Source organism: Orcinus orca, chromosome 3, assembly GCF_937001465.1.
Source record: "Orcinus orca chromosome 3, mOrcOrc1.1, whole genome shotgun sequence".
Lineage (NCBI taxonomy): Eukaryota > Metazoa > Chordata > Mammalia > Artiodactyla > Delphinidae > Orcinus > Orcinus orca.
In genome coordinates, this window is record NC_064561.1 from 136,293,580 (window position 1) to 136,315,495 (window position 21,916).

Consider the following 21,916-nt stretch of genomic DNA (forward strand, 5'->3'; position numbering starts at 1 on the left):
TAGTAATCAATGAAGACTTAACAGGGATTAGTTTTGAGCAGGGTATTGAAAGAGAGTAACAAGTCTACTTTAGTTACCTGGGAATATATATTTTTTAATATAACATAACGGATGGGAGAAGCATGCTCGGAAACAAGGACAAGGATCACCATTAGCAAGCATGCAGAAAAACATCAAGTCATCAGTTAACAGCAGTCTAGCAGCCCTTCTTCATCCTGTGGTTTCCACTGTCTCAGGCATTACATTCATGCTCAACCAACTACAAAGTTTATTTCTGTTACAATGACCACTACTGTTTTATCTAAAACACTTACGCTATAGAAATGGGAAGAAACAAAACAGCTTCTTTAAAGTGAAAAAGGGAAAGCTTGGGGGGGCGTCTCCCAGACATCAATTTCTACTGTGAAACACCACCACCCAATGCAAATGATCATTCCCTTCTTTTCAAGCTCTCTGCTTATCTGTTACCTTCAACTCTACCATGCATCTGAGGAGCATAAATATGTACTATAAGTTGAGATGATATACATTGTAATGATTTCCATTATTTCTCAAGGACAAACTGCTTTGAAATGTGATTTTAGGTTACTTGCACTTATGTAAGAACACAAAGCTCTTAAATGTCTGGGTTTCTAGTACAGGCAGAAGGTTAAGGCAGAAAGAGTATTAAAAGCCTCTATCCTAGAACCACCCACCCAAACCAAAATTGTTTCCAGTCCGATACATTTAAATAAAAAGGTGTTACCCCAGAAAATATAAAATTATCCAAACCTTTCAAATATCATCATACTTCTGATAGATTCTACAGTAACACCTATAATCATAGTTAAAGGCTTAGAATGTAAAGAACTTACACATTTTTATGCCCTTCCCCCAAATTTAAAATAACATATAAACCCTACTTTTGCTAGTATACGGTGAACGTGCATTTACCTCAAAAAGAAACTGCAGTTAACAGCACTGCTTAAGAAAAGTTATTTGAAGAGAAAATATAAAGTAACCCCAACCCAAGTAAAAGAGACATCTCTTTCCCACTAGTGTTGCTGGTAACTTCTAAAGCTCTAAGTGGTATAATTCATCTTTTCACATACAGGATAATAATGCTTCCAGTTGTTAACACAAATTATGTCAAATATAACGAAGGGGAAAAAATCATCAGCTATACAAGGTCTTCCAATACATCACATAGATAACATGAAAGTCAATCTCAGCTTCACATAACTTGGTCAAACCTGGTAGAAACCAAGAGGGTGTGGATGTACCAGCGACAGTTACCACCGACTAGGCTAAATGATAATAAGCCACAAATTAAAGGTAAGGTATAAGGAACACCGCACACCTCTCGATATTACACACCTCTACTTTCTTCAATGCGTGGATTGAAAGAAAATAATTTATCCCCCTCCATGCGGTTTCTCCTTTACAATATAAATTATTTCCAAGCCTGGCTGGCTAGTGACATAAAACATTTTCCCCAAGAGAAACCTACAGAAAGATACAGAAGCCTAGGGCTTTCTAGGCTTTTTTAATTAAGCCCGTGCCTCGTCTTACACTTTCCTCTAGGTTACCTCTCCGGAGGGTGTGAAAATATCAACAGACGGTCCCCCAGCCCCACCCTCCCAGTAGTGCCTCGCACTGACTAGGTTCATCCCGCTCCTTCCCTTTCAGCCTCATCACCTTTGAGAAGCTTATCGAATACTTCTCCCCATTTATACCCGCACCCTTATTCATGCCTGAGCACGACAAGCTCCGCATCCTTCTTCCAAGGAAGGGACTAGCAAAAAAGAAACAGGCATGCTCGAGAAACGACTGACGAAGAAACGTGACAGCCAGACACTTTAAACCAGCGGGGTTGGCCTTTCTCCCCCACCTCAGCCTGGAACCAGCAGTCGGTTCCCTAAATACTGAAATCTCTGGTCTTCACGCTCTCCCCACCCCCGCAGAGATGAGGCCGGAAAATGAAAAGGCCGGGGTGAGACGCAAGGCTGGGTCAACCCTAACGGAGCGCGCTGCCCCCACCCTCCGGGCTGGCGTCCCCGGGGAGGATGGAGATCGCGGGAGGAGCGAGGGCTCCCGGCCCGGGACCCGCCAGCGCGCCCGCCCGACGCCCCCAGAGACGCAGCCCGCTACACCCGGGCCCTTCCCCGCCGGCCTCCCCCGGCCCAGCCCCCCGAAGGGCCTCTCCCCGCCCCGGCACTGCAGCGGCACCCGGGGCGGACCCCAAGCTGGCCTCACTCGCACACACGCCACACACAAAAGCGCCGCCGCCGCCGCCGCCTTCCCGCCCCCACTGCGCGGCGGAGTAATCAATGAGGCAGCCGGCGCCCGCGTCTCCTCCGTGCACGCCCGAATGCGGGGCCCGGGCGGCAGGGGCAGCGGCGAGACTCACCATCGCTCCGCTTGATCTCCACGTAAATCCCGATCTGGATCTTGCCGAAGTTGGCCGTTGCCATCACCTCATCTGGAGCAGCGGCGGCTGGCCGAGGGAGGGGGACGCGAGGGCGGAAAAGGCGGGGAGGGGACGGGGTAGGTGTCGGAGGGGGAGCGGTTGCCCGCGGCCGCGCCGGCCCGGGCGACAGCGTGAACGCGAGCCGGGGCCGCGAAGAGCAGCGGCGGGCTGGCAGGCGGAGGCCCCGGGCCTGCAGGCCGGCGGGAGGACGCGCACGCCGGGGCGTCGGGGTGAAGCGAGGGCCGGGGCCGTGAGGCGGCGCGGGCGAAAGTGGGAGGGCCCGCGCCGCCCGCCCTGGACCAGACGCTGGGGAGGCGGGGCGCCGCGCGCCTGCGCAGAGCGCTCCTCCCGCGTCTCTTCCTCGTCTGCCTGCCTTTCCCCGCTGCCTCGAGGGGGCCCCGCCCGCAGTGAGGTCGGCAGAGGGAGTGGAACGCTGGCTCTACGGGTCGCAGCGAGCCTGCGTCTCGGTTGATTTCGGCGTGCGGCCTGGAAGAGGCAGGACCCCGCGCCCCGGTGCCATCCGGCCTCTCTGGCACCCAAAAATTGGCGCTCTTGCTGGAATGGATTAAGGACCCTGTGGTTTCTGGGCGTTCCGGCTGGAGCGCGTGGCTGAGGGATGAATTTGGGGGTCGGCCATTGACAGCATGGGTTCAGTGTTTCATCTGAGAGTGTCACCTCTGTTGCTACTTAGAGGTGGCCTGTCCAAGTAACCGTCCCAAGGTTTCCCATCCAGTTGTGGAAGAAAAGAAGAAACACCTTTGAGGAGTCACCCACCCTAGGTCAGAATGAAGGTCCTCTTTTCATGGCTTTGACTTATAGCTCATCACCACTCAAAAAGAAACCCTGTGGTATGGGGGCGGGGAGGGGGGCTTGACTGCTCGGTTTATGATGCATCCGATGCTGGTGTCTTGTCTCTGCTGTAGGATTCAAGACTATTTGCACTGGACCATAAAACCAGTAACTATGATTCAAGGACAGAGGGCAGACACAAGGTTGACTAAGGAAGGTGTCTTTCCTGCAGTCACTTGATTAGTCTGACCACATCAGCATGTGGAGAGCGGGATTCTTCATCCTGGCAGAGCAGGAAGGCCATGTGGACAGGGACCATAGAAACTATGTTTACAGGACTGTGTAAAACAAACCTCCAAACGTGTGACTTTTGCTTCTAGTATTAGGACTTGATATGGAGGAAACACACTTATCGTGCTCTGCTTTCTCTAGTCATTGTTAATCTCCCTGTAATATTAACTAAAAACAGTTTTAAAATTTAAAAATTGGAAACTGGATACATGTGTGTTAAGTGCCTGTGTGGATATATGCAAATGGCTAGAGTTTTCAACCTAATATAAGTAATCAAGTCAAATAGATCCTAAAAGAATTGTTGAAAGATTCAGACTACGTTTGTAACTTGAATATATTAAAGGCATAGTTGTCAAAAGAAGAAAGTTTCTTAGATCCAATCTAAAGTAAAAATAATGTCTATGAAAAAAACACTGGGTAGGGATTCCCTGGTGGCGCAGTGGTTGAGAGTCCGCCTGTCGATGCAGGGGACACGGGTTCGTGCCCCGGTCCGGGAAGATCCCATATGCCGCGGAGCGGCTGGGCCCCTGAGCCATGGCCGCTGAGCCTGCGCGTCCGGAGCCTGTGCTCCAGAAGGGGAGAGGCCACAACGGTGAGAGGCCCGCGTACCACAAAAAACAAACAAAACAAAACAAAACAAAACAAAACACTGGGTAGACAAGTTAGAAAATAACCGGCTTTTACATTCCAGAAATGACATTACTGTAAATCTCAATTCAGGACCTCTGTTTCAAAATAAGATTTGACCAAATCAAGATTCAGGTTTTTTTTTTTAATAATCTTGAGAGTTTTATCTGAACTCTTTGAGCTTCTGTCTAGTAGAACTCATTCCCTGATGTCTCAATGACTGAGGTATACAGCATCTATTTATTTGCTTGCAAATTCTTTAAAGAATACAAAGAAATCAAGCTATACACCTATTAAATTTAAAATTGCTTCATAAAATATTATGTTTTATCACGGTTGCTGACACATACTTTGCACCCTGTGGGAAGTTTTCATGAGGGTCAAGTGAAATAAAATGTGATAGTACTTTGTATTTATAATCAAGTTAAAAAACAAAGTAAACCACCCTACAAAAAATAACCTAGTACTCTACTGTAATCTTCAAATCATTAATTCAAATTTTATATCCAATGATGTAAAATTAAACACACTTTGCAATTTGCCTCTGGCCCTCATCACCTCACACTTGAGAGGATAGCAAGAGCTTTACAGACCTGTCTATATTCTTTTACCCACTCGAGTCCATCCTAACTAAACTGACAGAATAATCTTGCTTAAGGATAATTTCCATCAAGTCATATCCTATTAATAGTGGCTGCTGTTGTCCTACCCTATCCTGAGTTGATAAACCATTTCAAAAAAATCATAGTTATTGTCATCGAGCCAAGCCAATTTCTTTATAAGCCCTAGATTAAAAAAATTTTTCCTCTACTTTGGGGTCATTAGTACATAAACGTTAAGAGATTATTCCAAGGAAGAGGCTGTTAAGCCAGTGAGCAGGATTTGAAGCAGAAGCCAACACTCACCTTAACCAGTTACCTGCTCCTCTGGGGAAGAGCAGAGGCATGACTTGGCTCCAGTTCTAGCTCAAATTATACATACGTGTCTACATCTTCTTACTTGAAGTTTTCCATTCAGTGTTTGCATCTATTCTCAATTACACAAAGTTTGTGGATCTAGGATCAAATGAAGAAAATGGATGCAGTTGACAGAAACTCTTCGACTTTGTTGTCTCCTTTCTGTCCTGTGCTGCTTTGGAGACTTTTCGGTTGTCAGTGTTTCCCATTCCCATTAATTTACTTAAATTTTAATTGTAATTAAACTGGTGTAATTTTATTGTAATATATTTTAGTCCTTAAACAAATACATTAAAAACACCTGGGAGATATAAATCCCAATTTTACCCGCTCTGAATATGTGCTCTTTTCTTCTCTGTTGGATTTCTCTTCCTGCCTGCAAACATTTTCAGGCTCCTTTGTCTTGGAAAAAAAATCTTTTGATCCTTCTCTTCCTATTTAAATTCCATTCTATTTTTTACTTTCCTTCCCCTGCCAAATTCTCAAATGACTGCTTTAAATACCCACTACCTTGATTCCCCATCACTCATTCATTTCCTAACCCCTAAATCTGGATTTAATCCTCTACTGAATTATATTTTTTTAAGTCAACATTTACTTGTAATTACCTCATTCAGTATACACTACCATCTTATTTTTGAATTTTATTTATTTATTTTTTATACAGCAGATTCTTATCTATTTTATACACATTAGTGTATATATGCCAATCCCAATCTCCCAATTCATCCCACAACTACCACCATCACCACCACCCCCCGCCCTGCTTTTCCCGCTACACTACCATCTTTATTTGCCTTGAATTCATTGAAGAATGGCCTACCTGCTCTCTCCCAAACAATACCGTTCCTGCCTCAGTTTCTGCTCATATAGTAAGTGATTAACTCACCTCTATTTTTATTTTTGGCTGTGCCACATGGCTTGGGGGATATTAGTTCCCTGACCAGGGATTGAATCCATGCCCCCTGCAGTGGAAGCACAGAGTCCTAACCACTAGACAACCAGGGAAGTCCCTTACTCTGCTCTATTTAAAGCCTTTCTATGTGGCAAGTCACAGCTGTAGTCTCCCTTCTTTATGGTGCTTTCTCCGCCCAATCTAATTTATAATGACGGTCCTATCTGGGTGATTCTCCCCCCAGCCATGATCATCAGAAGCACTTAAGAAATATTTTAATAAAAATATGTAAGCACAAACTCTACTCCAGGCCTAACAGTTTAAAATTTCCAGGGGGGAATTTAATGTGGTCTGTTTTTTTTGTTTTGTTTTTTTGGGGGTTTTTTTGGCTGTGTTGGGTCTTCGTTTCTGTGCGAGGGCTCTCTCTAGTTGGGGCGAGCGGGGGCCACTCTTCATTGCCGTGCGCAGGCCTCTCACTGTCGCGGCCTCTCTTGTTGCGGAGCACAGGCTCCAGATGCACAGGCTCAGTACTTGTGGCTCACGGGCCCAGTTGCTCCACGGCATGTGGGATCTTCCCAGACCAGGGCTCGAACCCGTGTCCCCTGCATTGGCAGGCAGACTCTCAACCACTGCGCCACCAGGGAAGCCCATGTGGTCTGTTTTTTAAAAACTCATCAGGAGATTCTGAGGTGTATATATAACTGGTTGAGAACCAGTTGATTACCCTTGAATTTCCATAATTTGATATTTTCTATACATTGCCCACGTAGGGACTGAGTACTGAATAGACACTGATTGGTTATTTACCTAGTCCACCTTCTTCATTATAATTCTTTCATGTATACTTTTTTTTTTTTTTTTTTGCGGTACGCGGGCCTCTCACTGTTGTGGCCTCTGCCGTTGCGGAGCACAGGCTCCGGACGCGCAGGCTCAGCAGCCATGGCTCACGGGCCCAGCCCCTCCGCAGCATATGGGATCTTCCCGGACCGGGGCACGAACCCATGTCCCCTGCATCGGCAGGCGGACTCTCAACCACTGCCCCACCAGGGAAGCCCTCATGTATACTTTTTGATAGTCTACTTATCAAACTTATTTTGATAGTATACTTTCACTTATACCTTTTGATAGTGTATTGGATTGTATTAACAGTAAGCTTTTGGTACAAAGCTAATTTACAAAGCCTTTTAAGGTCCATATTGAATTTAGATCTATATAGAAATATCAAATAATGTGGTGTCATATTCCATCATTGTCTACATTGAGGTATTCCTAATCTTTATATTTATTAATCAAATATTTGCCTTAATTTTCATTTACATAATGAATTCCTCTCAAGTATAGGAAGTGGAGAGGTTTCCCCTTACACCAGATTTTCAGTAATTTGATGAGTATGAACTCATAAGTAACAGGAGGTGGTCTTTTCACCATTTGTAGTAATATATCCAAGTTGAAAATGATTTATATATTCTTACATAGTTCTTATTAATTCGGGAGCTTAGTAAGCTCTTATAGAGTTGTCGTGTAGCATCAGCGATGTAAAACAAAATGATTGATGGTGTGCTACACATTCTCATTATTTTAAAAAACTATGGCCAGTGTTAGTTTTTTCAATGTATTCAGTCTAAGTCAAGTATAACTAGAGAGAACAGGTTTCCCTGAAATATTTCTTGTTGTTAAAGGATAGCACTTGATTTTTTGGTTGCTGTTTTGATGTAATCAACTTAACAGAAAGCAAATTTTCCAGTAAATATTAAGGTCCCAAACATACCTTATTTCCCTAATCTTTGTTAATATGCATACTTACTTTTATAGCTGTTTGAATTCCTTCTTTAAATTGAAAATATATGTTATATACTGTGAGTGGAGCCTAGCTAGGCCATAGTAAATACATTTTACAACAGTGGAAATAAAGACATTTTTCATTATAGATTTAGTCTCTTAAAATAATTGTTTTGCTTGACTTCACTTCTTATGACTATTTCAGTGTGTTTTTATAGTCCATATGTCCATATACTTATAATTTTTAATAGCCATATACTATTCCATATATATGTATATTTTTGACATTGCTTCATGGCATGCGGAATCTTAGTTCCCCAACCAGGGATCCAAACATGTCCCTTACAGTGGAAGCACAGAGTCCTAACCACTGGACCGCCAGGGAATTCCCATACTATTTGATATGTTTCTAAATCATTTTTTGCTTACACATTCACTGTATTCTTGGGTTATCTTCAATATAAAATTCTAATTATGAACATCTTTGTAAACCTTTTTTGTGGGAAAATTCCTCTAAATGAAAATATCAGGTCAAAGGATATGAAAGTTATACTTAAAATATAAAAGAGATAACATCACTTCCTTCTTAAAATCAATCACCAGCTTCCTAGAATAAAATCTAAATTCTTTACAGAGCTATACATGATCTAGCTTTGGCTACCTCTCCACTCTTGTCTGGTACCACACTCCGCTCATTCTGCTCTAGCCTCACTGAGTTCTTTTCTTTCCCTTAAATATGTCAAGCTCTTCCCCAGATCAACATTGTGGCTCTTGCTCAACTTTTCATATGATTGTTTCTTGTTATCTTTCAGGTCTTAGTCAAAAAGCACCTCCTGAAAAATGTCTTCCCTTACCCTCCACCTCACCCCCACTTTACTCTCTATCACTCTGTAACTTAACACCACCTGCAATTACCTTGCTCCATTATTTACTTTTTCATCTGTCTCCTCCCCCATTCTAAAGTAAGCTCCCTGAGGGTAGGAACCTTGTCTAATGTTCTTTGTTACATCTTCAGCACATAGAACAGTACTTGGAACACAGATGCTCAGCAAATATTTGTTGAATAAATTAAGGAAGTTTAACTCTGTTTTATATTGTCAAATTTATACTCTTTGATTTGATAGTCTTTTCTTGAATGAGGTAAACTGGTAATGTATTTCCTCATTTACATGACCTAGAAAATCAAAATTTAATGTTTCCATCTTCTAAATCTCAAAACCTCTACTAGGTATAGATTATTACATAAGTAATAAATTCTCATAAAGAATTTTATTTTATTTTTAATTTAATTTTTATTTCATTTTAAAATATAGCTGATTTCCTTTTTTTATTATTTTCATTTTATTTTTTTATTTTTTAACAACTTCATTGGAGTATAATTGCTTTACAATGGTGTGTTAGTTTCCGCTTTAAAACAAAGTGAATCAGCTATACATATACATATATCCCCATATCTCCTCCCTCTTGCATCTCCCTCCCATCCTCCCTATTCCACCCCTCTAGATGGTCACAAAGCACTGAGATAATCTCCCTGTGCTATACGACTGCTTCCCACTAGCTATCTATTTTACATTTGGTAGCATATATATGTCCATGCTACTCTCTCACTTTGTCCCAGCTTGCCCTTCCCACTCCCTGTGTCCTCAAGTGCATTCTCTATGTCTTCATCGTTATTCCTGTCCTGCCCCTAGGTTCTTCAGAACCTTTTTTTTTTTTAGATTCCATATGTATGTGTTAGCATACGGTATTTGTTTTTCTCTTTCTGACTTACTTCACTCTGAATGACAGGCTCTAGGTCCATCCATCTCACTACAAGTAACTCAGTTTCATTTATTTTTATGGCTGAGTAATATTCCATTGTATATGTGTGCCGCATCTTCTTTATCCATTCATCTGTCGATGGATATTTAGGTTGCTTCCATGTCCTGGCTATTGTAAATAGAACTGCGATGAACATTGTGGTACATGATTCTTTTTGAAATATGGTTTTCTCCAGGTATATGCCCAGTAGTGGGATTGCTGGGTCATATGGTAGTTCTGTTTTTAGTTTTTGAAGGAACATCCATACTGTTCTCCATAGTGGCTGTATCAATTTACATTCCTACCAACAGTGCAAGAGGGTTCCTTTTTCTCCACACCCTCTCCAGCATTTATTGTTTGTACATTTTTTAATGATGGCCATTCTGACGGTGTGAGGTGATACCTCATTGTAGTTTTGATTTGCATTTCTCTAATGATTAGTGATGTTGAGCATCCTTTCATGTGTTTGTTGGCAGCCTGTATATCTTCTTTGGAGAAATGTCTATTTAGGTCTTCTGCCCATTTTTCGATTGGGTTGTTTGTTTTTTTGTTATTGAGCTGCATGAGCTGCTTGTAAAATTTTGGAGATTAATCCTTTGTCACTTGCTTCATTTGCAAATATTTTCTTCCATTCTGAGGGTTGTCTTTTCATCTTGTTTATGGCTTCCTTTGCTTTGCAAAAGCTTTTAACTTTCATTAGGTCCCATTTGTTTATTTTTGTTCTTATTTCCATTTCTCTAGGAGGTGACTCAAAAAGGATCTTGCTGTGATTTATGACATAGAGTGTTCTGCCTATGTTTTCCTCTAAGAGTTTTATAGTATCTGGCCTTACATTTAGGCCTTTAATCCATTTTGAGTTTATTTTTGTGTATGGTGTTAGGGAGTGTTCTAATTTCATTCTTTTACGTGTAGCTGTCCAGTTTTCCCAGCACCACTTACTGAAGAGGCTGTCTCTTCTCCATTGTATATTCTTGCCTCCTTTATCAAACATAAGGTGATCATATGTGCGTGGCTTATCTCTGGGCTTTCTATCCTGTTCCATTGATCTATATTTCTGTTTCTGTGCCAGTACCATACTGTCTTGATTACTGTAGCTTTGTAGTATAGTCTGATGTCCAGGGGCCTGATTCCTCCAGCTCCGTTTTTCTTTCTCAAGATTGCTTTGGCTATTCAGGATCTTTTGTGTGTCCATAGAAATTGTGAAATTTTTTATTCTAGCTCTGTGAAAAATGCCATTGGTAGTTTGATAGGGATTGCATTGAATCTGTAGATTGCTTTGGGTAGTATAGTCATTTTCACAATGTTGATTCTTCCAATCCAAGAACATGGTATATCTCTCCATCTGTTTGTATCATCTTTCATCATGGTCTTATAGTTTTCTGCATACAGGTCTTTTGTCTCCTTAGATAGGTTTATTCCTAGGTATTTTATTCATTTTGTTGCAATGGTAAATGGGAGTGTTTCCTTAATTTCTGTTTCAGATTTTTCATCATTAATGTATAGGAATGCAAGAGATTTCTGTGCATTAATTTTGTATCCTGCTACTTTACCAAATTCATTGATTAGCTCTAGTAGTTTTCTGGTAGCATCTTTAAGATTTTCTATAGTATGTCATCTGCAAACAGTGACAGCTTTACTTCTTTTCCGATTTGGAATCCTTTCATTTTTTTTCTTCTCTGATTGCTGTGGCTAAAACATCCAAAACTGTGTTGAATAATAGTGGTGAGAGTGGACAACCTTGTGTTGTTTCTGATCTTGGAAGAAATGGTTTCAGTTTTTTGCCATTGAGAATGATGCTGGCTGTGGGTTTGTCATATATGGCCTTTATTATGTTGAGGTAAGTTCCCTCTATGCCTACTTTCTGGAGGGTTTTTATTATAAATGGGTGTTGAATTTTGTTGAAAATTTTTTCTGCATCTATTGAGATGATCATATTGTTTTCCTCCTTCAATTTGTTAATATGGTTTATCACATTGATTGATTTGTGTATACTGAAGAATCCTTGCATCCCTGGGATAAATCCTACATGATCATGGTGTATGATCCTTTTAATGTGCTGTTGGATTCTTTTTGCTAGTATTTTGTTGAGGATTTTTGCATCTGTGTTCATCAGTGATATTGGTCTGTAGTTTTCTTTCTTTGTGACATCTTTGTCTGGTTTTGGTATCAGGGTGATAGTGGCCTCGTAGAATGAGTTTGCAGGTGTTCCTCCCTCTGCTATATTTTGGAAGAGTTTGAGAAGGATAAGTGTTAGCTCTTCTCTAAATGTTTGATAGAATTCACCTGTGAAGCAGTCTGGTCCTGGGTTTTTGTTTGTTGGAAGATTTTTTAATCACAGTCTCAATTTCAGTGCTTGTTATTGGTCTGTTCATATTTTCTCTTTCTTCCTGGTTCAATCTCAGAAGGTTGTGCATTTCTAAGAATTTGTCCATTTCTTCCAGATTGTCCATTTTATTGGCATATAGTTGCTCGTAGTAATCTCTCGTGATCCTTTGTATTTCTGCAGTGTCAATTCTTACTTCTCCTTTTTAATTTCTAATTCTATTGAATTGAGTCCTCTCCCTTTTTTTTCTTGATGAGTCTGGCTAATAGTTTATCAATTTTGTTTATCTTCTCAAAGAAACAGGTTTTAGTTTTATTGGTCCTTGCTATCATTTCCTTCATTTCTTTTTCATTTATTTCTGATCTGATCTTTATGATTTCTTTCCTTCTGCTAACTTTGGGGTGTTTTTGTTCTTTCTCTAATTGCTTTTGGTGTAAGGCTAGGTTGTTTATTTGAGATATTTCTTATTTCTTGAGGTAGGATTGTAATGCTATAAACTTCCTTCTTAGAACGGCTTTTGCTGAATCCCATAGGTTTTAGGTCATCTTGTTTTTCATTGTCATTTGTTTCTAAGTATTCTTTGATTTCCTCTTTGATTTCTTTAGTGATTTCTTGGTTATTTAGTAGTGTACTGTTTAGCCTCCATGTTTGTATTTGTATTTTTTACAGATTTTTTCCTGTAATTGATATCTAGTCTCATAGCGTTGTGGTTGGAAAAGGTACTTGATATGATTTGAATTTTCTTAAATTTACCAAGGCTTGATTTGTGACCCAAGATATGATCTATCCTGGAGAATGTTCCATGAGCACTTGAGAAGAAAGTGTGATCTGCCGTTTTTGGATGGAATATCCTATAAATATCAATTAAGTCCATCTTGTTTAATGTATCATTTCAAACTTGTGTTTCCTTTTTTATTTTCATTTTGGATGATCTGTCCATTGGTGAAAGTGGTGTGTTAAAGTCCCCTACTCTTATTGTATTACTGTCAATTTCCCCGTTTATGGCTGTTAACATTTGCTTTATGTATTGAGGTGCTCCTATATTGGGTGCATAAATATTTAAAATTGTTATATCTTCTTCTTGGATTGATCCCTTGATCGTTATGTAGTGTCCTTCCTTATCTCTTATAATAGTCTTTATTTTAAAGTCTATTTTGTCTGATATGAGAATTGCTACTCCAGCTTTCTTTTGATTTCTATTTGCATGGAATATCTTTTTCCATCCCCTCACTTTCAGTCTGTATGTGTCCCTAGGTCTGAAGTGGGTCTCTTGTAGACAGCATATATACGCGTCTTGTTTTTGTATACCTTTAGCCAGTCTATGTCTTTTGGTTGGAGAATTTAATCCATTTACATTTAGGGTAGTTATCGATGTGTATGTTCCTATTACCATTTTCTTAATTGTTTTGAGTTTGTTGTTGTAGGTGTTTTCCTCCTCTGTATTTCCTGCCTAGAGAAGTTCCTTTAGCATTTGTTGTAAAGCTGGTTTGGTGGTGCTGAATTCTCTTAGCTTTTGCTTGTCTGTAAAGGTTTTAATTTCTCCATCAAATCTGAATGAGATCCTTGCTGGGTAGAGTAATCTTGGTTGTAGATTTTTCCCTTTCATCACTTTAAATATGTCTTACCACTCCCTCTGGCTTGCAGAGTTTCTGCTGAAAGATCAGCTGTTAACCTTATGGGGATTCCCTTGTATATTATTTGTTGTTTTTCCCTTGCTGCTTTTAATATTTTTTCTTTGTATTTAATTTTTGAGAGTTTGATTAATATGTGTCTTGGCATATTCTCCTTGGATTTATCCTGTATGGGACTCTCTGTGCTTCCTGGACTTGATTGACTAAATCCTTTCCCATATTAGGAAAGTTTTCAACTATAATCTCTTCAAATATTTTCTCAGCCCCTCTCTTTTTCTCTTCTTCTTCTGGGACCCCTATAATTCAAATGTTGGTGCATTTAGTGTTGTCCCAGAAGTCTCTGAGACTGTCCTCTATTCTTTTCATTCTTTTCTCTTTATTCTGCTCTGCAGTAGTTATTTCCACTATTTTATCTTCCAGATCACTTATCCATTCTTCTGCCTCAGTTATTCTGCTATTGTTTCCTTCTAGAGAATTTTAAATTTCATTTATTTTGTGGTTCATCATTGTTTGTTTGCTCTTCAGTTCTTCTAGCTCCTTGTGAAACATTTCTTGTATTTTCTCCATTCTACTTCCAAGATTTTGGATCATTTTTACTATCATTACCCTGAATTCTTTTTCAGGTAGACTGCCTATTTCCTCTTCATTTCTTTGGTCTGGTGGGGTTTTACTTTGCTCCCTCATCTGCTCTGTGTTTCTCTGTCTTCTCATTTTGCTTAACTTACTGTGTTTGGGGTCTCCATTTTGCAGGCTGCAAGTTTGTAGTTCCCGTTGTTTTTGGTGTCTGCCTCAGTGGCTAAGGTTGGTTCTGTTGGTTGTGTAGGCTTTCTGGTGGAGTGGCCTGGTAACTGTGTTCTGGTGGATGAGGCTGGATCTTGTCTTTCTGGTGGGTGGGACCACATCCAGTGTTGTGTTTTGGGGTGTCTGTGACCTTATTATGATTTTAGACAGCCTCTCTGCTAATGGGTGGGGTTGTGTTCCTGTCTTGGTAATTGTTTGGCATTGGGTGTCCAGCACTGTAGCTTCCTGGTCGTAGAGTGGAGCTGGATCATATCGTTGAGATGCAGATCTCTTGGAGAGCTTTCGCCGTTTGATATTATGTGGAGCCGGGAGGTCTCTGGTGGACCAATGTCCTGAACTCGGCTCTCCCACCTCAGAGGCACCGGCCTGACACCCGGCCAGAGCACCAAGACCCTGTCAGCCACACGGCCAGGTATCTGTGGAGTTTCTTGCCTTTTGGGAAGTCTGAGTTCTTCTGCCAGCGTTCAGTAGGTTTTCTGTAGGAGTTGTTCCACATGTAGATGTATTTCTGGTGTATTTGTAGGGAGGAAGGTGATCTCCACGTCTTACTCCTCCACCATCTTGAAGGTCTCTCCCTCATAAAGAGTTTTAAAATGCAGAAGAGTATAAAGTAAAATGAAAGGGAAAACTCCTGGTCCTCCACCAACCCACCCCTCACACACTCCCCCACCCTTGCTTACCCTCCAATTTCCCTGGCCTGGGTGGAACCCCTGTTAATACTGTATTAATCCAATAATCCTCAAACTGCATTGGGCACAAGATTCATGTGGGCTGATTGTTATGAAGAGTCTGGGGTTCAATCACCAGAGATTGTGATTCTGTAAGGTTTAGTATACTAGTTCAGTAGCAGATCTTGTATGATGTAGTAGATCAGTAGATCTAGTATGAAGTCCAGGAATATGTATTTTTAACATGTACTCTAGGTGATTTTTATATAAATAGTCAGATGATAATGCTTCGAAAAAATTCTTTTAAAATGTCATTAAATATACGTAATAATACCTGTGTAATTTATATTTTAAAGAAATCATACTGTATATATTATTTTGAATGTTTCTTTTAAAATATATTTTGGACCTGTTTCCATGCCAGTGTTCATAGATCTATCTCTCTTTTAATAGCTGGTTATTATTCTACTGTATATGTGAATAGTAGAGGAAAGTGTAAGCAAACTGGCATTTAGACAGCTATTTTGGTTGTTTCCATTTTTATCTCTTGCTCTTTTCAACAGTATTTAGTACATTCACTTTGTACAGTTGTGTGAATATTTCTTTAGGATAACATCCTAGAAGTGGAATTGCTGAGCCAAAGGATAGTCACGTTTACAATTTTGGTAAAATTGAGCAATTTTTTTGTTGTTTTGATGTTATTTTGATGTTTTTGATGTTACACATCAATTATATTTCACACATTATTTGAACTAAGCATAGTATATCATCATTTTTATTGTTAATCCATGCCCTGATATACCCTCTCTCATTCCTGTAGATCTCTAACCGAATTCTTGGCTTTGACATACTGCCTTGTTTTGACTTCTAGCTTTTGTACAAAGCCTGCCTCAGGAGTTGCTCCAGACCCCTGCTCTAAATTCACAGCCCAATTTTCTGTAATTTTCCGGGGCTAGCTGTTTCCATGCCTCCCTTGCACCCATTGCTATATCATGATTCTGTAAGTCCCCACCCCAGCCCAGGACTCCATAAAACAATTCCACCTACATCCTTCTCACCTACTCTTATACATATGGAACAATAACAAACAATATTAACAATTTGTAGTTATGTGCTAATTGTGTGGTGTAGGCTCCAAGTAGAGAGGAAAGTCAATGAGAACTAGAGCAGTTAGGAAAGATTTTTTAAATGCTCTTTTTGTTTTGTTTTGTTTTGTTTTGTTTTGTTTTTGCTCTTTTTATTTTTATGTTTTGTTTATGAGCATTGAAGAAGTTCAGTTTTAAAAAGAGAGTAGAGATCAAGAGGTGTGATTTCAGGTAGGCCCTGAAAGATGACTGAGATCTAAATAGACAGCTAGCAGAGAAGAAAGCAAACATGGCAAACAAACAAACAAAAAAACAGAAGTAGGGAATTTTTCACATGACCACTTTGATGAAGCCATTTTGATGCCAGGTAGGACAGCCCAGTTAAAATGTAAAAGTCACGATTTCCTTTTTAAATCCAAGTAATGTGTGCAACCAGACATCTATAACCTGTATTCTACCTCTAATGTTCACTCTAAATATGGTGGACTTCCATTTTCTACTTTAGTCACTTTTATATTGCTTGACCTTTAAGTTAGCATGTACTGCTCTTTTTTTTCAGACTTTTTAAATAATTAATTAATTAATTAAGTTTTGGCTGCATTGGATCTTCGTTTCTGCGTTCAGGCTTTCTCTAGTTGCGGTGAGCAGGGGTTACTCTTCATTGCAGTGCGCACGCTTCTCATTGTGGTGGCTTCTGTTCTTGTGGAGCACAGGCTCTAGGTGCATGGGCTTCAGTAGTTGTGGCTCGCGGGCTTAGTTGCTCCGTGACATGTGGGGTCTTCCTGGACCAGGGCTCAAACCCGTGTCTCCTGCATTGGCAGGCGGATTCTTAACCACTGTGCCACCAGGGAAGTCCCAATATGTACTGTTTTTATAATCAAGATTTTTTTCGCAAAAATGTAGGATCACAAACGTTTATGGGAGGGAGACTGAAGATACATATCTGATAAGAGATGTACAGCTTGAAAGTAACTAAAAAAATCTTTAGGTGGATATCATTATGGTGGGCTTTGAACACCATGCAGAGACATTCACCCTTGGTAGGGACATCGGTGGGAATTCCTTTGAGGACAGGTATGACAAAGCAAAAACCAATTTATTTAAAGCTACAATTTACTTTATATTTTATTTTGATAGAATGTCCAAGTCAGTCACTTCAGATTCAGTACTGCAGTGAACATTTATTGCTTCCTTCTCAATAATCTCTTCTTTCTTCCTAGTAATACCTTGAATTTCTCAATTATATGGTTTGAGTGGGATTGACCCCTCCTCCACCAGTTCCAAGGGTAGGCCCTGATTAGCGTAAGCCTGTCAGTGTATTTCATCCCCCTGACTCAATGATTGGTTCATAGATGAAAACATTCCAATAAGGTGCAAAGAGTCTCCTTTCTCAGAATTGGTTTGAGTAATTGGGGAAGCAGACTCTCACTTTTCTGCTAGAAAATGGACCTGAAGAAAGTAGCTCCAAAGTTATTAGCAACCATCTTTGTGACCAGAAAGTGAGGACCTGGTAAAAATGGAGTCAACGTTGACGAAGCAGAGCCAAACTTTTGAGGGAGAGAAACTGGGTACTTGTTCTGAGCTCTGTAGGACATTGTCAATATCATGTCTTATGTACAGGAAATGGATGTCAGGTTAGGGTTTGAATTTGTGCTTTGACAGAGTTTATAGCAGAAGCAGAAGTCACTAAGGTGCACATTTCCAAAGGGATATAGAATCTTTAGCAGAAGTTAAAATAGTCTCAGTAGATTTATTACCAGTCGACTTCTAGAAATTATTTTCAGAAATCTCCTATCAAGCTTCAGCTTACCATTTAAACAAGTACTAGAAGAGGTGGGGCTAAAGATGTAAAGCAGTTTGGGTAATTTTAGTTTATTTTCTAATCTCTTGATAAGAAGTATTTGCGCTACATTAAAAGATGTAAAAAAATGAGAAATTTAAGGTTTCGTTTTGAAATCAACTCATTTGGTTTTACATAAGATCCCAACTACAGTCTGAAGATATAAGGTGCTATTTGAACCAGTCATTGAGTAAACATATGTCCTTATTATTGAACTTGAAGATTTGGGAAATCTTTTTAAAGAAATGATTTTTCTCAGAATGTAGGAGCAGTTTCCTATAAATCATGTTAGTCCTGAAGAAACGATAGCAGGAGTGGCCCCAAGCCTTGTGGTATTTGTAAGAGTTGCTGTTGAAGGGCTAGCCAGCGCCATGGTTAAACGAGTGATAACTAAGAAAATGAAGACCATCTGAAGAAAAGAAAAGAAAATACAAGTATTGATAAAACATCAGTTGATGTCAGAGAATCCATGAAGGTTTAGTTTATGGTTTTGAAACAGGCATGGCTGTGATTGTGACAAAGGCAGTCAGAGCAGTTCAAAGAGAAAAAGTAAGTGGATCCTTCAGGAGTTTTAGGAACGTTTAGGTGGAGTGTTGTCATGGTCAGTTGCTGGAACTATGACATAACTATCAGTACCTGTCCAGGAATTAAAAGAACTTCAGAAAGAGACTTTTGAGGAACAATCAGAATGTGTACACATACTGGATATTAGATATATTAAAGAATTGTCATTAATTTTATTGGGTATGAAAATGATATCACTGTTCTGTTTTTTAAAAAATGCCATATTTAAAAAATCCCTTATTTGCTAAAGATACACACACACACACACACACCCTACAGAGACTTTTTTTTTTTTTGCGGTATGCGGGCCTGTCACTGTTGTGGCCTCTCCCGTTGCAGACCACAGGCTCCGGACGCGCAGGCCCAGTGGCCATGGCTCACGCACCCAGCCGCTGCGTGGCATGTGGGACGCCCCCGGACCAGGGCACGAACCCATGTTCCCCGCATCGGCAGGCGGACTCTCAACCACTGCGCCACCAGGGAAGCCCCAGAGACTTTTATTAAAGTGGAGAGACCATGAATCGTTTAAGATCTTTAATAAAGATGGAATTTTCAGTCCTTGCAGGTTGAAGGTTGGTACAAGAATGTCACATGTCATGGAAAATGGAAGATTTGAAAGTCACAGGTGTTCTTTAAATGAGTAGCAGAGGCTGCTAGTGATCCTCAGCCTTCCTTGTTTTAGTGTGGCCGTACGACAGAGTTCTGGCCAATGGAATGTTAGTAGAATTGATGTGCACTCTTTCAAGCCATCAAACCTTCTATGCATTTTTCTCATTTTCTTTCCTCATCTGTCAGCTGAAGGACAGAACTCCTAGAAAAGGGTGGAGCCAAAAGCTGGAAGGAGTCTGGATCCCTGAATGACTGTCCCTCTCCCCACTGCAATGCACCATGGGATGAGTAAGAAGCAAATTTTTATTGGGTTAAGCCACTAACATTTTGAGATTGTTTATTACAGAAGTTAGTCTGCTATGACTAATACACAAGTCACCATCAAAATTTTATTTTATTAAATGATAACTAAAAGTGGTGGTTTGATTATGACCAAGAGAATTCTCACAGGTCACAGGTTTACTAGGAAGCAGACTCTGAAATAGATATTAGCATGTAGGAAATTTACTGGGAAGTGGCATGTGGGATCTTCCCGGACCGGGGCACGAACCCGCATCCCCTGCATCGGCAGGCAGACTCTCAACCACTGCGCCACCGGGGAAGCCCAATGCCTTGGTTTTAAAGATGCGTCTGGGCAGTGCAACACATGCCCACTTCAGGAATATTCCAGGAGCTGGTTTGTGAGTAGCAATATGCTTTTTCTTAAAAATAATTTATTTATTTTATTTATTTTTAGCTGCGTTGTGTCTTCGTTGGTGTGCGCGGGCCTTCTCTAGTCGTGGAGAGTGTGGGCTACTCTTTGTTGCAGTGTGCAGGCTTCTCATTGCAGTGGCTTGTCTTTTGCAGAGCAGAGGCTCTAGGCTCACGGGCTTCAGTAATTGTGGCACGCGGGCTTAGTTGCTCCGCAGCATGTGGGATCTTCCCAGACCAGGGCTCGAACCCGTGTCTCCCGCATTGGCAGGCAGATTCTTAACCACTGCGCCACCAGGGAAGCCCTGCAATATGCTTTTAATGAGTAGGCCAAGGAGCTATTTATTGTTTATGAAGAAGACTGCCTACTGAGGCCAAGGGATTAGTAAAGTCTGTATTGAATGCCAAGGAGTTTGAGAAAATAATATTAAGACGCCAGAAGATGGTAGATGGAGGAAGTAAGAGAATCTTCCTGGAGGTTTTAACCAAGAGAGAGACCAGGCTAAAGATAACTGCATGAACTAAAATACAGCTTCTAACTGTTACCCTCCACTGACTTTCTGATTATCTATTTGATGATAATTATCAAGTCTCATTGAAAACCAGTTGGAGGCTATTAAAATGATCAAAACAGGGGTTCAGTGAGGTCTTTAAATCTTGATTCATAATACATTTTTAAAGAAGGCAATCTTTCTCTTAATGAATCTTTATTATTTGTTGCAGAACAGTGTCTTGAAAGGGTAGAAAAGTTGCCCAAAGATAAACTCCATTTAGAGCGTTAAGTCTAATGTTTTAAAATTACAATCTCTACTTGCTTCACAAAGCCAGAATGAGTGAGGGGTAGATTGATCAAGGGCAACATTACTCCAGGGGTAACAAAAGAACTGCCGTGTTGGAGTATCTACCTTTTTCCTCAGTTATTAACATACCCACCCCAAACAAAAAGAGAATATAATTAACACTCACCACCACTTATTAATAACTAATAATTAGTTAGTAAATAATAACAATTAGTATTTTATTCATAGTCAAAGATCTTTTTTACTTGCAAATGTTTTAAAATTGTTCTTTATTTTTTATAAAAATGATTGGTTTAAATTATACTCAATCATAACCCCATTACTATCTTTCTAATTCACACAATGACATTTAGATAACCTTTGCTAACTGTTAAGACAAATGAAAAAGTGGGAACTTGCCCATGAGAGGAAAGCCCCCTAAGAGTTCAGAGCTACAGAAATAAATCCTCAGGCCAACTCCATGGGTGCTCAGTTGATCTAGTTCATGTTTCTATTGGAGTGCTGACTTCAAAGTAAACTTCCTGAAACCTCACAAATACTGACCTCTTTCAGAAGCTGGTAATATGAAGCAAAACAAAGTTTCCAAACTCAGCTGCAATGAATTGTACTTGAGAACAGACGGTTCCTGTTAGAAGTAACTATACCCTATCATGTAGCCCAGCAAACTGTCCTGGATTACCACACTTGAGAAATTCAGGTTTGCTTTTTCTAAGTTTCCTATTCTCGGGAAAATCAATCTTTTTCAATGGTCATCTCATTGGAACAGAAATCACAGGGCTTACATATTAAATAAAGCATTATAATCTTTATAGATGTCTGTGTGTGTGTGTGTGTGTGTTGAGAGAGAGATAGTGTGTATATGAAATGCTAATGAATGTAAACTATAAAAGGAGTGATTTAGGGTACTCCATAAAAATACATGACCAATTTTTTCTTATTGGATTGTATAGAATATATAATATTAGTGAATCTGCTGCCAAGGAATTCTTTTCAAACTATTTCTGGAATTGGGGGTCCTGAAGAGTGAATTCTGAAAAATTCTCCTTGAGAATTATTCACTCATTCAACAAATATTTACTGAATGCCTGCTCTGTGCCAGGCATTATTGTAGGTGCATGGGACACATTATTGTACAAAACCAAGATCCTTGTCCTCATGCTGTTGGGATCTTACATCCTACTGTAAAGAAAATAGATAAAAACATAATAAATAACTAAGTGATATAGTGTATTAGAGGGTGATAGGTATACGGAAAAAAGAAAAAGTAGAGCAGGATGAAAAGGATCGGAAGTGTTGGTGGGGCAGATAGTGTACAGGAT

At 40.1% G+C, this 21,916-nt stretch overlaps 1 protein-coding gene across 4 annotated transcripts in view; it reads right to left on the minus strand.

The window, feature by feature from the left end:
• Positions 1-2,612, minus strand: part of KIF2A (kinesin family member 2A) — a 72,061-nt gene extending 69,449 nt beyond the window's left edge. For 2 of the 4 annotated variants that reach the window (XM_004275189.3, XM_004275190.3), the window contains exon 1: positions 2,390-2,603. In XM_004275189.3, the coding sequence (XP_004275237.1) occupies positions 2,390-2,453 (64 nt within the window). In that variant the 5' untranslated portion in view covers positions 2,454-2,603. Of the gene's footprint in view, positions 1-2,389 lie in introns of all 4 variants that reach the window. The other 2 variants (XM_004275188.3, XM_033437899.2) reach the window with 2 other exon arrangements.
• Between the last annotated feature and the right edge of the window lie 19,304 nt (positions 2,613-21,916).